Source organism: Cottoperca gobio, chromosome 10 (assembly GCF_900634415.1).
Source record: "Cottoperca gobio chromosome 10, fCotGob3.1, whole genome shotgun sequence".
Taxonomy (NCBI): Eukaryota; Metazoa; Chordata; class Actinopteri; order Perciformes; family Bovichtidae; genus Cottoperca; species Cottoperca gobio.
Window position 1 is genome coordinate 10,280,759 of NC_041364.1, and position 15,317 is coordinate 10,296,075.

At 40.0% G+C, this 15,317-nt stretch overlaps 1 protein-coding gene across 1 annotated transcript in view; it reads right to left on the reverse strand.

The window, feature by feature from the left end:
• ccdc88b (coiled-coil domain containing 88B) overlaps nucleotides 1–15,317 on the reverse strand; it is a 47,420-nt gene that overhangs the window by 20,723 nt on the left and 11,380 nt on the right. Inside the window, exons 4-16 of the mRNA XM_029441998.1 lie at nucleotides 10,944–11,013; nucleotides 10,693–10,751; nucleotides 10,197–10,280; nucleotides 9,189–9,329; nucleotides 8,218–8,363; nucleotides 7,826–7,907; nucleotides 6,936–7,094; nucleotides 5,504–5,650; nucleotides 5,111–5,276; nucleotides 4,777–4,892; nucleotides 4,362–4,430; nucleotides 2,995–3,723; nucleotides 1,722–1,901 (exon numbers count right to left, since the gene is read on the reverse strand). Of these exons, the coding sequence (XP_029297858.1) occupies nucleotides 1,722–1,901; nucleotides 2,995–3,723; nucleotides 4,362–4,430; nucleotides 4,777–4,892; nucleotides 5,111–5,276; nucleotides 5,504–5,650; nucleotides 6,936–7,094; nucleotides 7,826–7,907; nucleotides 8,218–8,363; nucleotides 9,189–9,329; nucleotides 10,197–10,280; nucleotides 10,693–10,751; nucleotides 10,944–11,013 (2,148 nt within the window). The remainder of the gene's footprint in view (nucleotides 1–1,721; nucleotides 1,902–2,994; nucleotides 3,724–4,361; nucleotides 4,431–4,776; nucleotides 4,893–5,110; nucleotides 5,277–5,503; nucleotides 5,651–6,935; nucleotides 7,095–7,825; nucleotides 7,908–8,217; nucleotides 8,364–9,188; nucleotides 9,330–10,196; nucleotides 10,281–10,692; nucleotides 10,752–10,943; nucleotides 11,014–15,317) is intronic.

The following is a 15,317-nucleotide window of genomic DNA, read 5'->3' on the forward strand; positions in this document are numbered from 1 at the left end:
TAGAGCTACTCAGATATATACTACGTGGCTCCACCTCCAAATTAAACACAGTAGTTAGAGCTCAAGTGTTTGGTGAGTAACACTAAATGTAAACTCCAGAGGGAACCTTTAATCCTCCTTTCAGGAGCAGTTTCCTCCAGATTTTGAATAACATCATATTAATTAACATAAATTCAATCAACCGTTGCAACCTTTTTCTGAATAAATTGACCAAATGAAAGAATCAATAAACATAGTTAGTTATGTTTCAATACAAAGTATTTCATTAAAACCACTTAACAACAAGGAAGAAAAGGAGGAGAGAGAGAATGTAGATGAGTATTCAGGTTTTATTCACCCCTACAGCTGAAAGAAGCAGAATGCATTTCATGTTTCATTTAACATTCAATGTTATAGTCTCCATTAATTCTGAGTCTTTGCTTCTCATTCTGGTAGTCAGAATACAAAGTCTACCTCAAACATAACTGGAAACTCTTCAGTTTTATCACGTAAATCATCCAGCATTGAAATGAACTATTTTAATCCGGTGCTGATGTAAGTTTTTTTATTCATTAACCAAAATGATAGCCCATTACTTCTTCATGTTTTAGCATTCAGAGAAGGGATTGTTGTTTTAGTGTTTTTAAATTTAAAAACACTTTATATCTACATGACTGGATTATATCGGATCATACAGCGTAATAGCAGAACATTTTCAAAATGCTCATTTGCAAAAGTAAATACATTCTCAGCAACTACTGAGTGTATTTAGTAAAAGCAGAGTATTGTTTGGGTTAGGAGATGTTCAGGTACAACATCCACAATAAAGACTGGATCTCCTCTTTACGAAAAGAGGGCGGGTAATACAGTCGAATATTTCAGCATCAGAAAGAGGATTATGTACGACTCTCTGAATGGGAGGTATTCATGAATCCCTTTTATGGTATTTCTTTAATGCTGACTTAGCACTGCTCTTCTCCTTAGCTTGCAATTTCTCTGATGTCTTGCAATTTTACAGCAAATAGCACATTAAACACTTTATTCTGCATCACTTTTTTTCTTTCTTTAGAAAATCTAAAGACTTTTCTGAAAAAGGTGATTTGTAGTTTGGCTTTTCCTTGAACCCACATGTAGGGAGGTGCACTAAATAAGTTGTACAAAAACCTGTGATCTCTCCTGGAGGAGTGTGGAGGAGTTTCTTGTCTTCATGTGAATATCGCAGTTCAAAACAGACTCTTGCTCTCGCAATACTGGGTGTATAAAAACATGTTGTTTCATTCTCAGCTTGAATCATCCTTTTCACTTCACAAAGTCAAATCCACCTCCTGCTGAACAATTTCTCCGTGCAATACTATAATTAGTTTATAAATGCAAGACAAAATCCATTTATTTGGCAAGCAGAGACCTAATCAAATGTAATGTATTTAATGTCACCAAGTAATTATCTAAAGAGATGACAGAATAATGACATCAGCTATTAAAAATGAATTTGTTACTGGGGGTTTGTGATACATCACAACATCTCTTCTCCCTTTCATTTGCTTTCTACATTTCTATTTCCATGCCTCTCGTCCATCTTCCCTGAAGTAAAATGACATCGGCCGTGGTCATGAAAATGTTTGGTGTCACAGCTGCATCGTGTGTGTGTGTGTGTGTGTGTGTAGGTGTGTGTGTGTGTGTGTGTGTGTGTGTGTGTGTGTGTGTATGTGTGTGTGTGTGTGTGTGTAGCTGTACTCTTCAACCTTGCGATGGGCGGTGCGCAGGGCGTCCATGTTGCTGCGTAGTGTGTCCCTGTCTCTCTCCAGTGCGGCCCGCTCTCCCTCCAGCGTGGCGATGACTGTGGTCTGCATGCTGTGAAGCTCCGCTTGGCTCCGCAGGCGACACAGTTCCTCATCAATAACAAGACCGTCCGACTGAAGAACCTGAGAGAACAACAGGACAATATTGAGCTGGGGAACTGAAGGTCTATTTCCATGGGTCTCATAGTTTCCTATGAACTGAATTTAGAGGTTTCAATTGCTAAACTTCCAATTAATTAATTAACTTTCAATAAATTACCTAAAGAGTCTTTAGTCAGTGCACAACATGTAAGTTTACAGTCGGCTCAGCAGTGGTTTGATGTTCACAAAGACACTGCTGACATGCCAATGTGTAACAGGTATAATGTTTACCATGTTTGCCATCTCACTTTAGCATTGTTAGCATGCATTGTTAGCATGCATTGTTAGCATGCTAACATTTGCTAATTAACACAAAGTACAGCTGAGGGTGATGGGAATGATGTCAGTTTTGAAGGAATTTGGTCATAAAATAAAAACTAATGGTAACGCTAGAAGAAAAGTCAGAGGTTCACCAAAGTCACTCATTGTTTGGAAACCACGAATCTTATTCGGTATTTGAACTATTTCAGTGGATAAGTGATGATAGAGGAAAAGGCAGAGGATCACCAAAATCAGTTCTCATGGCCAAATGTTACGGCAATCCATCCAATAGTTGTTGTGATGCAGATCAACAGACCAACATTACCATCTGTAGAGCAATGTCACTAGCATGGCTAAAAACAAGGACATTCCTCTGTAAATTAACAACCTTATAAACGCAACACTTCTAACTAAATAACTGTCAGCACTCTGCCTCTATTTTCTCTATGATTAATATCAAATGACATAGTCCTAGTCGAGGACTGCCTGTGTGTAATATGGTACTTTGTCATTTCTAATTCATCCTAGGAGACATATATATATTACAAAATACAGACCCATACAATAGAATGATACAACTTGCTACGATGTACATTTTGTGGCATAATGAAGCCAAGCATTTAATTGTTCTGTGAATTATTACCTAAACATATTTATTCAGTACATTTCTGTCAAAATCAATTTCAATTTCAGTTTAAATGTCAACATTTGCTTTAATATTATTGAACACAATATGTCATCCATCCAACCAAGCAAACATCTATGATCTTAATATTTCTATCAGCACATTTTTCTTCCCTCAATCCATACATACCTCTATCTGCCTGCGAGCGTCTATTAGACTCTCGGCAGCTCTCTTCAGACGCTGCAGCTCGGCCTCCAGGACCACCAGCCTTTGCTCAGCCCCCCAGGTTTTCCTGCTCTGCTCTCCCAGCTTGGAGCGCAGGTCCTGGGCCACCATCGCCTGCCTGTCCACCTCCTCCTGAGCCTCCTGGAGCTGGTTTGTCAGAAGCTCCACATCAGGAGCAGACAGGGGACAAACAGCCTGGTCTACAGCTGTTGTCTCTGCGTTATCTTCTACACTTTTTTGGTGATTTAGGATATCTGAACTTGTTGTTGCCGCAGTCTGTTCTTTCTCTCTTTGTCTTTCTTTTTCCCTTTTCTCTTTGTCTTTCTGCCCTCCCTCTGCCTCTCCTCTCCTTTTGGACTCATCCTCCTCATCGCATGGTTCTTCTTTTCCCCCTTCAACATGAAGAACCTCTTCCCCAACTCCTGCTTCCCTCTGACTCCCAATGATTTCCCCTCTTCTCTCCCTCACCCCCGTCATCCTCACCCTTCCTTCCCCCTCTCCCCTACAGGATTCAGAGCCGTGGACTCCTCTCTCCACCTCCTCCTCCTCCTCCTCCTCCTCCTCCTCCTCCTCCTCTCTGTCTGGCTTCTTCACTACTTCCTCCTTCCTCTTGTCTTCTAGTTGTTGCAGTTTAGTCACCAGTTGTCCAAGGCGCTGCTTCAAAGTGGTATTTTCATTCATCAAGTTTTGAAACTGAAAAATATAATAGAAGAATAATGGAAGTAACATTTTGATGCTTTTCAAAGCTTGCAATCTCCTGCATTTTTATTTTTTTGTCCTTGTGTCTTTTCTTTTGGTCCTTCCATGTATTGAACATGACTGAGCATGAATGCATTGTGAATAAAAAGACTGAAAGTCCACATCTTGTTCTTACTTAAAATGTCTCCAAGTTCAATACAAAGAAGTAAAAAAGAAGTAAGAAAAAAAGAAAGAAGCATAAAAGCCGATAGGAAAATTAGAGATTGATTTTTTTGGTTGTTTACAAAAACAGTATACAAAAGCACTTCTCTGCCTGAAAAGGACGAGCACCAGCCATCAGACATATTAATACAATCCATAGAATGTGTGTAATACAATTAAAAAAACGAATTAACATATGATGACAGAATAGATGTGTCAAATCAAATCAAATTTATTTGTATAGCCCAATATCACAAATTATACATTTCAAAGATATATCAAAGATGATATATGTTTTTATTTTCTTACTTTTAGGATTGCTTTCTGCATAGTATTACACGTAAGAGCCTAATGGGGCTCAACACTGTCTGACAAGTCATATCTGTCGGATCTAGATCTATAGCCCCCCCTTCAGTCCCATCTCAGCTCACCTCTCTGAGTGTGCTCTGATGCTCTGTCTCAAGGCAAGCCAGCTCATCCTTTGCATCTGGAGAATCAGCCTGCAGCAAGAGGAGATAGATATTTAACACCACCAACTGTTGGTTCCTGCTTTTTCTGTTTCACTTACCTAGACAGTAAGGAACTTCATGTCTGACTTTAGTGATGCTTAGTCGATTTGAAAGGTGGATCTAATGGTATTTTCATTAAAGATTCTAGCCTGAAATAGTTCTTTCCACCTGATGATCATATCAATTATAAAGTGCACTATGGGCATGTGGAAGCTACATTATTTATTTTACATATCATGGAGTTGGACATGTGCTTCTGAAGTGGAGTGAAGCGTAAACTGTGATTGATTATTTCTGCGAGTCATAACCCTTGAACCCCTGACCCCTGACCCCTGACCTCCTGCTGGGTCTGCAGCTCCTCCAGTCGTCTCCTCAGCTCTGCGTTCTCCTGCTCGGCTCCCAAGAGCATCAGCGTCGAAGCCTCATCCACCTCCACACTCAGCGGCTTCTGATCTGAGACGGAGGGAGAAATAAATACAAATAAAGCAGGAGAGAGAAGCAGATAGGTAGAAAAAAAAGAAATGAAGGAAAAGAGAAATGGATATATGAAGAGATTCTACCGGTTATTGTCGATTGATAACCTGTGGGCTAGTATTACCTCAACATATTTTCTCTTATCAGATAATTAAAATGTCTTAAATGACAAGGTGCGAAGAGGCAGGTGCTCTGACCAATCAGGTCGCTCAGCTCCTCGTCAGAGTCCAGTTGTGTTTGAAGGAAACGTTGGTGAACCGGAGGGGGAACGCCACCGCCGCTGCTGCTGTGCCTCAGGTCCGCCTCGAGGCTCATGTTCATCTCCAGCAGCTCATCAACTTGCTGCCTCTCGGAGTCTCGCTCCTACACACACACACACACACACACACACACACACACACGGTCATTCATTCATCATGAAGTGCTACTCCAATGCCATGAAAGCACATGAGCAAACTCATAGCTACATCTTAAGGAAGATTGGCATTTCCTCACATACAGACACATGTACACACATACAAACATAGAAAATAACACACATATTTAGACATACATGTACACAAACACTCAAATATTAAATTACAACCCACCGCTTCCACATCGATGATCCTCTGACGCAGAAGAACATGTTCCCTCTCAAGCTCTCTTAGCGAGGAGCAGCGCACCCGTGCGTCTGCCAGCTGTTCTTCGTGAAGAACTTTGGTCTCCTGCAGCGCTGCACATAGCTGCTGCTGCTCCTGCAGGGGGCGCCGTGCACAGACAGACAGGAAACATGAAACTTAAAAGTATAAACGTTTTTGTGATACAGTATATAGATTACATATATTGCTGAGAGAATCACATTGGCTGTCCTCCTTAGTGGCAGTAAAGGGCAATGTGGGTCTTTTTTTAATAGTTTGGACTATCATTTCTAGCAGTTATAATAACCTTTTATAGCACACTGAGTTCAGGAAACACAGCAACAGTTCTACAACAAGTCAGACGGGTTGAGAACAAGCCAACACTTTAGCCAGTTCATCTAAAACACTTAGTTTTTAAAGCAAAAGTGAGCACACTCAAAATGTTGGTAATAACCCGACTGATTGTCCCCTTAAGTCTTCTTCATAGCGATATCCCCGCATTCTCACATCTCTGCAATTTACCTGGTATGTACAACTTTGTTGTTATAGACAGGAATGATGGCTTTGATGATGGTTATTTGATTATAACTATGCAAATAAGATGAAAATACTCTACATTCTCTCAACATTAGCTCCTCTAGTTTTAACAACCACGCAAGAATTTACTGTGAAATTGTGAAAATTAATTATAAACCAAAACGCGAGAAAAGAATCATGCTGCCAGCTAATGTGGGCTGTCACATAGATGCGGCATGAATACATCAAAAAAGACTGAGAAGGTGACAGTGGGGACACTGTGAGGTGTTTTACAAGGATACGAGCACATTCTCTGCCTCAGAACAGTTATACTACCTCAGAATAAATCTCATTTGGGTGTAAAAGCTCAAATAACTGAAGACGTACTCCTGCTCTTTGTCAATGAAGCAGCTCCAGGCTGTAAATCCTGATGACATCACACAATATAATCTCATTCGCTGTCTTTGAGCTTCAAAGTTGTTCATACTCAGTCTTGATTGAAATGCTCAGGGCCGAGAGGGGGAATTTATGGCTTTTGAGATAAAGTGGTACTTAGTTTTTTTTAAATTGCTTACTCAGAGAAAGGTTAAAAAGGGGATCTTCTTGACCTTCGCTGGTAATGTTCATTAAAAGGCCCTCACTTTGGGAAAAGCGTGTGTGTTTGTGTGTACATTTGTATAAAGGCATTGTGAGTATGTTTGATTTGGTTTGTGTATGGGAGATTGAAATGTGTAACTTACTGCCAAAGCAATTTGAATGTATTTCATGGTGTCGATGTTGCCGTGCTGATTGTTTTCTTTCTGGTGCAAATGACTTATTCAGAAGAATGTTGTAGTGAGTTGTGCATGCGCAGTGCACGTGTGTTTGTGTGTGAGTGTGTGCGTACCTTCAGCTGAGTGCGTGTAAGCTCCAGGCTGCGCAATCTGTGTTTACAGCTTTGAAGCTCAGTCTGGAGCTGCTCGGTCCGTGCAGCTCGCTCTCGGGCGCAGTCCAGCTCATCCCGCAGTGCACGCATGCCCCTCACCTCTCCCTGCAGAGAACGGTTCTGCAGACACACACACACACACACACACACACACACACACATTCATATGCCAGTGGGGATGAGGTCAAAGAAGGTTGTGAACAGATCTGGGATGTGCAGTACAGCAAATGTTGACAAAGTCTAATACAGGAAGAAGGAACGTTATGTGTGTGTGTTTGTTTGTGTGTGGATGTGTGTGCAGTACTTACAAGGATAGTAAGAAAAATACATTTTGCTACCTTCTTTTCTCCAAGATCTTAGTATAAAGTGAATATTAGGATAATATTAGGTGTTATGCAGTGATGGACCAAATATTCAAGTAATTCAAATGAAGATACCCTCAACAAATAGTGTCCACAAATCCATACGTTTTGTGATTTGGGAACATAAGTTTAACATTGTTTGAGGCTATTGTAAGTAAATGTAGCACTACAGAAATGAAGAAATACAAGGAAAGGATTTACTGTTGTGCTAGGGAGTATGAACTGTCAAGTTCTGCTGAAAAACAACAAGAATGTTCTTCTGGACAAACTTTTAGTTTGCAACGTGTGTAGTCTAACTGCTGATAAATACATAAACTAAGAGGAATTTACTTAATGGCTAATAAAAGCCAGCTGTGCTTTGTGCTGTTGGCTGATCTGTATTGTTTGTTTTTATAGCTGCTGCCAAACTAGTTTTGTTTTGTGTGTGTGATAAAGTCTTTCTGTGTACCTCTTTGACAGAGTTTCAGTTTGAAATATGTCTTTTTGTACCTCTTTCTGAAATTTCTTGAGCTGTTCCTCCATGGTTTGTATCTCCAGGTTGTAATCCAATATCTGATCACCTTTATCTTCCCTACAAGACAAGAAAAACACCATTACACCATTTTTCAAAACAGTATATTGCAGATGGTTTTTTTCTTGTCTGATGAAGAATAAGATTAGAGGAGATTATATATGCTAGAAATAGACATTTGAATTGGCCAACAGTGAACTTTGTGATACAGTCATAGCAGTGAGTACCTGATTTGTTCCTGACTCGTTGCCGGGTAACAACTTAGTTTCGTGTGACAAAATCATTTGCACATTTTTCATGTTGACCTTTATCGCAACTTTTAAAAGCATAAAGGTCCTCTTGAATATTTTGATCACGCACACACACTCACAGTTGTTGTTTAAGACGGCGGAGTTTGGCCTTGCTGTGTGCCAGCTGGAGTGCCAGACCTTGGGGTGGCTCCTCGCTGTGACCACCCAGGGGCGCCGTGGTTGAGTCAGACTGGGCCTCCCGCTCCCGACACAGCTCTGCCGTCCTCTGGGAGAGGGAGGGAGAGAGAGATGTGGACGGAGGGAAAAGAAAGATTTGGAGAGAAAATTAGAGACATGCGAGATAAACTAAGAAGTGATTAGAAACAGAAAGGAACAAGTGTTGAATATTCAAAAAGCCTTTGATAGTGAGTAATAATGTCTGTTCATTTTGTACTGATTGCAGACATAGTGTCATTATCATGTTTATACACCTCTTGGGTTTTAGTCAAATTAGGAAAACAAACTCATATACCGTATGGGGTAATACAATTATTAGCTTCACCATTTAAATTTGAAAACATGACCTCATTGCATATCTTAAAATACTATTTCCTATGTTTTTCAGAGAGTGTACTGAAATGCATTTTATTTTTCATTTGTCTAACCTCCAAAGTATAGTCAGACAATAGTCAGTATAGTCTGAGCAGCATAATATAGAACATTTTGATCAATTATGTGACACAATTAGGCCCTGATGAAACAAGTACTTACTTATGCATGTCCTCATTTTCAGTTAATTAGACTTTAACTGAACGAGATTATATGAATGTGTACAATGTCTCAAGGAAGGAGTGTGTGTGTGTGTGTGTGTGTGTGTGTGTGTGTGTGTGTGTGTGTGTGTGTGTGTGTGTGTGTGTGTGTATGTGGAGGCTATGTGCCAAGGAATAGCTTCAGGGTGCTGGTAGGCAGATTTTGTTACCTTTGGACAGAGCCACGCTAGCTCTTTACCCCAGTTCCTAGTCTTTATGCTAAATTAAGCTCTCATTTCTCTCATCAACAAAGAGAAAAAGCATATTCTCCAAACTATTCCTTGAAGTGTGTGTATGTATACCTCCAGGTGTGTGTCTCTCTGTGTCAGCAGGCTTTGGATCTGTTTGGCCATGGAGCTGAACACCAGCTGTAAGTCTGCACCTTCAAACTCTACCAGCTCTTCCCACCTCAGCGGCAGCACCATGCGAGGATCCTGAGTCACCTGCAGCAAGGATAGTTTCTCAGGTCACATGATATGATCAATATGCGTCCGGGAAACCTGACATTAAATAAGAGATATGGGAAAAAACAATCCAGGCGATGTGAAGGCTGTGTGAATACCAAGCAGAGAGGAAACAAATATTTGTCACATTTCTTTGGGAATGTATCTGCTAGGGAAGCATGTCCTAAAATGTTTGCCTAATACATGCAAAACTAATGATTATGTAGACAGGTTTGAAATGTCCTCGGGTGGAAGGCAGTTGATCAGCAAGCAGAGGCTGCATCCATCCACACAGGGAGAGCACCTCTCTCTTCTATGATTTATGAGGCTAAGAAACCTGGCACAAAAAAAGCTGGTGGGCAACATGCTGGTACTGTAATTCAGTCACGCTGGTATGCAACATGCTGTTTTTGTAATGCCGACAATTATTCATGGGGGGTATTTTTTATATATACAATTTGGCATTTAGTCTGTATTGGAGAGGACAGTGGAGAATGACAGAAAAAAGATGAAGGAGAGAGAGGATGATGTGACAGAGGTGGAGGTGGAGAGGTGGACATGAGGGGTGGAGGATCCATCCAACGGTGGCAGCAAGGGGCACCCAGAGGTCCTTAAAAGGCTGCCAGCAGAATAACAAGCAGCTCATTTTCACATTTACTGAAGCGCCAGGAGAAGGTATTATAGTTTCACTCTCTCTGCCCACAGGTCAGACAGTGCACAAATCCTTCGCCAAATCATATTTCAGAACCAAAATCCTCTTAAAAGTGTCTCCCCTGGATAAAATCTCCTCATACTGACGGTCGGTCACTGAATGCCTTTTATATTTAGGGGGACGCTTGATTTGATTAATTCTGCACTTAAACGTACCTGCTGGATACAGCTGGCGATGTCAGCCTGGGTCTCAATGTCCAGAGACTGGATCTGCTGAATGAACGTCTCCTTCTCCTCACACTGCAGACACAGAGGGATGAAATGGAGTGTGAGAAGGATAATGTGGTTTTTTTATATTAAAGCACGTAAACATATTCTATTAGAAACCCAAAATACAAGTATGTACCCGAACATGAGCATAATATGTCTCCTTTAAATTGTAAATCCTTTAGTAGAAAACTGGGCCTACAGAGGATACAAAGTCTGGGGATCACCTCAGTCATTAGGTTCATTAGTGGATTCATGGGGACCAAGGATAATATAATATAATTATTTTACTCTTTATCAAAGTGCTGGGTCAAAAAATGGACAGACTGACCGCTAACATGGCTAAAAATACTGAACATTTAGTACAAATTACTGTAGGTTATATAAAACATGGCGACATTATCGTCCTTCCGAATGCGTGCTGGTCATGTGAGTGCGTGATCACCTGCACAGCACATCCTAATAAGAGCAGCAGCAGTCGCCTGAGCTCTTCCACGGCTGCCTCTGAGGACACAGAAATAACTGCCATCATCATCATTATCACCATCATCTCTACCCCCCCACCGCCATCCTCCCTATCATTATCACCTTAATGTGTTTCACAGATAGCAGAGATATGGACTCGTGAATAAAGTATAATTACTTTCTTGCTGCTGAGAGACATGGCACTGATAGGATCATGTGGTTATCTTGTACCTGTTAGGGGGTCCTGCCCTAGAATGGCAACGTTTGGGAGAGGCATCAGTATCAACTGCTGCAGGTCTTCCTGAAGAACAGAATAAATGTGAAGGATTACGTAAGTGACAGTGAAAACTTCAAGTGATCGGCAGGCCCGTCCTGTCTATCTGCCCACAGTGAGCCTAAACAGAAACACTTTCCACCAGCCTCCTGCAGCTTATGGTGTAAACAAAGAGAGAGACACTTCTCAACAAAATCCATGATTCCATTGTTCCCCTTGTATTGTGGTTAAAGGACATGCATAGTTGATATACAATATTACACCACAGTGACAGCAATGCAGACACAAAACATTAACAATGTACAGAGTAACAAAGATCTCAATTGATGTCAACCAAGCAACAAACCAAAGATTTCTTACAGCCAATAAACTACTTACTAAAGACTGACTGGTAAATTATCATGGCTGATTTTAGGTTGTCACATATGTATCGATATTGGTCTGTTGGCTGACAAGTAACAAGAAATTGCAAAACACAAATGCAGAAGGTATGATTGAAAGTGTTTGTCTGTCACAGAGTTTGTTTTTCAACCGTAACATTTCCAGCTGAGAACGTATACGGGTCACAATTCTCTAATAATTCAATTAAAGTCATTTTTTTTCAAAACAATTGATTTTAGGTCCTGGAAAATAAAGTAAAAAGCTACCATCACTGTAATATACTTCCTAGAGATGGTGTCCTTTGCTGGGAAAATGTTTCACAAAACTTTGAAATTGAAAAAGGCTTGAATTGACCAATTCAAAGTTCCCAATGGATTCTAACCTCTCCCATTTACCACATTCATCTTGTTGATAGATTTACAAGATCAAGAGTGAGAGTAGACATAGCTGTCCCAAGGAGGAAAACATATTTCAGCCAGACAGCTTTTACGGTAAGAGCTCATCTGGTAGAGCGGGCGACCCATGCACTCAGAGTCCTTACCGCAGCGGCCAGGTTTAAATCCAACCAACAGCCCTTTGCTGCATGTCATGTCAGCTGTACTTTGAGGCAAAAAGGTGCAAAAAAGAATCTTAAAAAGAACAATAATAATAATAATATATACGCGCGCACACACAAACACACACACGTCACAGCGTCTCTTACTGTTCTTTGCACATAAACATACCGAGTCACTGCATACTTGCACCGTCTGCTGTCGTTTGTTTGACTGTTTGTTGGATTGCTTCCCTCATGGCTTTACCGGCCTTCTGTAATGTAATGTGATTCTATGTTGTTATGTTTTAACTGTTGTGATGATTGTCTGCTTAACATTGTTTTGTATTAATTGCCTGCTTTTTAAATGTCGTACTTTGCATGACGCCGTCTTAGTTCTCTAAGCTTTTCATCCTGTTCAGCTGTTCATGTTTTGCTTTCTCCTGTTCTACTTTTATATGTTGTATGTTTTAATTGTTGTTTTAACATCAGGCCGAGTGGAGAGACAACAGTACCCAACATGAACCGTTTTACTTTATCAGAAACACAGTCCATTTGTTATGAAAAAGTAAAACATCTAATACTGACCTGGGGTCATTCAGACTATATTCATAAGTCCTTTCTGGTTATTTCAGTATTGTTCATTAAATAATGACGTATTTCATTTATTAATACATTCCATTCATATGCATTTATTTGTTCAATAAAATGAAACTTCAATCAACCAAAATATTAGGTATCTTTAATACCTGCCGGCCATGGGTCCAAACTGCCAAACAGGAAGTGAGAGCTTCCAAATGGTTTTATAGAAAGGGGAACTCAGACTGTACGATGTTGAGTAGCATAGAGGGGTTTTTCTTTTTATTGTTTCAGGAAATAGTCTTTTTTAAGTACCCAAAACTACTTATATTGTTAATATTTCTATGTTGGGACTATTAAAATAATGGTTAAAAACTGTTATGCTCTAACTTTGGTTTGTATGTAGTTCCTGTTTAAAAGGAGGGGGTAGGAGCTTTATTTTCTTTTGTTGCCTCATGGTTTTCCTTATGTTCTTTTGAAAGGTTTTTATTCGTATGTTCGTTGTTTCTTTTTCATTTGGGTTTTGATGATGGTAAGCATGCATGCTATACTCTAAAGAATGCAGCTTTTAACTGTCAAGTATCGACATTACATTATGTGTTATATTGTTGACACTCTATCATCTCACCTGAGGGTTTGTGTTTAATACAGAAAGAAAAATGTGTTTCCTAAATAAAACAGAGAGCATTATGAAAAATATAATTGAAACATTTACTATAGCCATTAAATCTCTAATTCCCCTCAAGTTAATATGAAAATAAACTCTTGATCTGCATGTTTCTATGGTCCTGTGCTAGACAGTAAATGGGTGATTTAGGACTAGCCGAAAGTCCACCAACACTGTGGTCAGCTTGTTTCATCGAGTTGTATTTCCTACTTAAAGATCTTGGACAAATCTCCTGGCAGATTCGAAATGGTGTTTAATCCAACTGGATGGCAGATGCCTCAGACATCCCCCGTCCAGAAACCTGGCTTTTCTGGCAGCAAAAACAAGTATTTGTCATGTGGACCTGCCGTGCTTTGCTCCTCCTCCTACATTGCCACATAGTGCAACACATTACATTACATTACAGTTCATTTAGCTGACGCTTTAGTCGACTTACAATAAGTCTCCAGGGTAGCCCATCAGGCAGAAGAATTTCAGCGAAGTCATCCGCCTGATACTTTATTACTTTACTTGGTCTTCTGAACATCTTCCCTGTTAATTAAAAATGTTTCTGTCAAAGAGCCACACACTTTAGATGTCTCCTACATGCTGCCAAAGCTTCTCTTTTGCTCAGTGACTCTGGTTTTGTTTGCAGTAATATTTTACTCTTTTAATATTATGTATTTCATATCTGCCAAAAAAAAGACTCTGGCGTTGGCGAGCTCCTTTCCCAACTGCTCAGAAATCCTGTTTACATCCTCCTGCACTCCATCAGTGCAAAATCCCCAGAAACAAGTCACAGTTACAGCTCTCTCTGTTGCTTACTGTAATTTATAAACTGTACAGGGAGAGAGGCGATGTACAAAGAGTCACTGCCTTCAGCAACATCGTGTGAGAGTTTTGCATCAGAGGCATGTGCAGCCAACCTGAAGTTTGTGCTCCTTCAGGGCATGTGAGATATTAGCCACTGCTGCTCTGAGTTGGTCATCGTACAGCTCATGGTTCATTGTGCCAAACAGAATTCTGCCAGAGATTAACCAGACTAGAAATTATATAGAAACTTGTTGTTGTTGTTGTTGGCAAGCTAACGTCATCGCATCATACAGCCAAAACACATACTGGGTGGTGTTTGCTCGAATCTGTCCCGAACTACATCATCGTTTGGTACAATAATACACTCCGCTTAAGAAAGAGATTCATATTCTGAGTAATACATGGTGCACTTATCTGTGCTAAAATATGATTTCTAGGTTAATTACTATATGTCTTTCTGATAATTAGCCCTTATCCCTCAGTTAGTGTGCCTCTGAAAACCACTGTTAAATAAAGTAGTCTTGAATCTGGAAAAACATTTTTCATCAAGCTGCTGGCTGCAGCGCTGAACAGAATCTAACAGAACAGAACAGAATCTAACAGAACCAGAACAGAACAGAACAGAACAGAACAGAACAGAACAGAATCTAACAGAACAAAACAGAACAAAACAGAACAGAACAGAACAGAACAGAACAGAACAGAACGGAACAGAATCTAACAGAACAGAACAGAACAGAACAGAACAGAACAGAACAGAACAGAACAGAATCTAACGAACCGAAAAAAAAGAACAGAACAGAATTAGAATTAGAACAGAATAGAACATAAACAGAACAGAACCAGAACCTAATCTAACAGAACAGAATAGAACAAGAACCAAGAACAGAACAGAACCAGAACAAGAACATAATCTACAGAACAGAACAGAACAGAATAGAACAGAACAGAACAGAACAGGAATAGGAATTAGAACAGAACAGAACCGAACCAGAACAGAAATAGAATAGAACAGAACAGAACAGAACCAGAACCGAAACAGAACAGAACAGACAGAACAGAATATAGAACAGAATAGAATAGAACAGAATATGCATAGAATAGAACAGAACAGAACATAATCTAACAGGAACAGAACAAGAACAGAACATAATAGAACCGAACAGATTAGAACAGAACAGAAATATACAGGAATCTAGACAAAGAACAGAACAGAACCATAATTCTAACAAGTAACAGAACCTAGATCATAACAGACAGAACAGAATAGAACTAGGAATAGAACAGATATCTAACAGAACATAATCTAACAGAACATAATCTAAGAACAGAAACAGAACAGAACAGAACAGACAGAACAGAACATAATAGAACAGAACA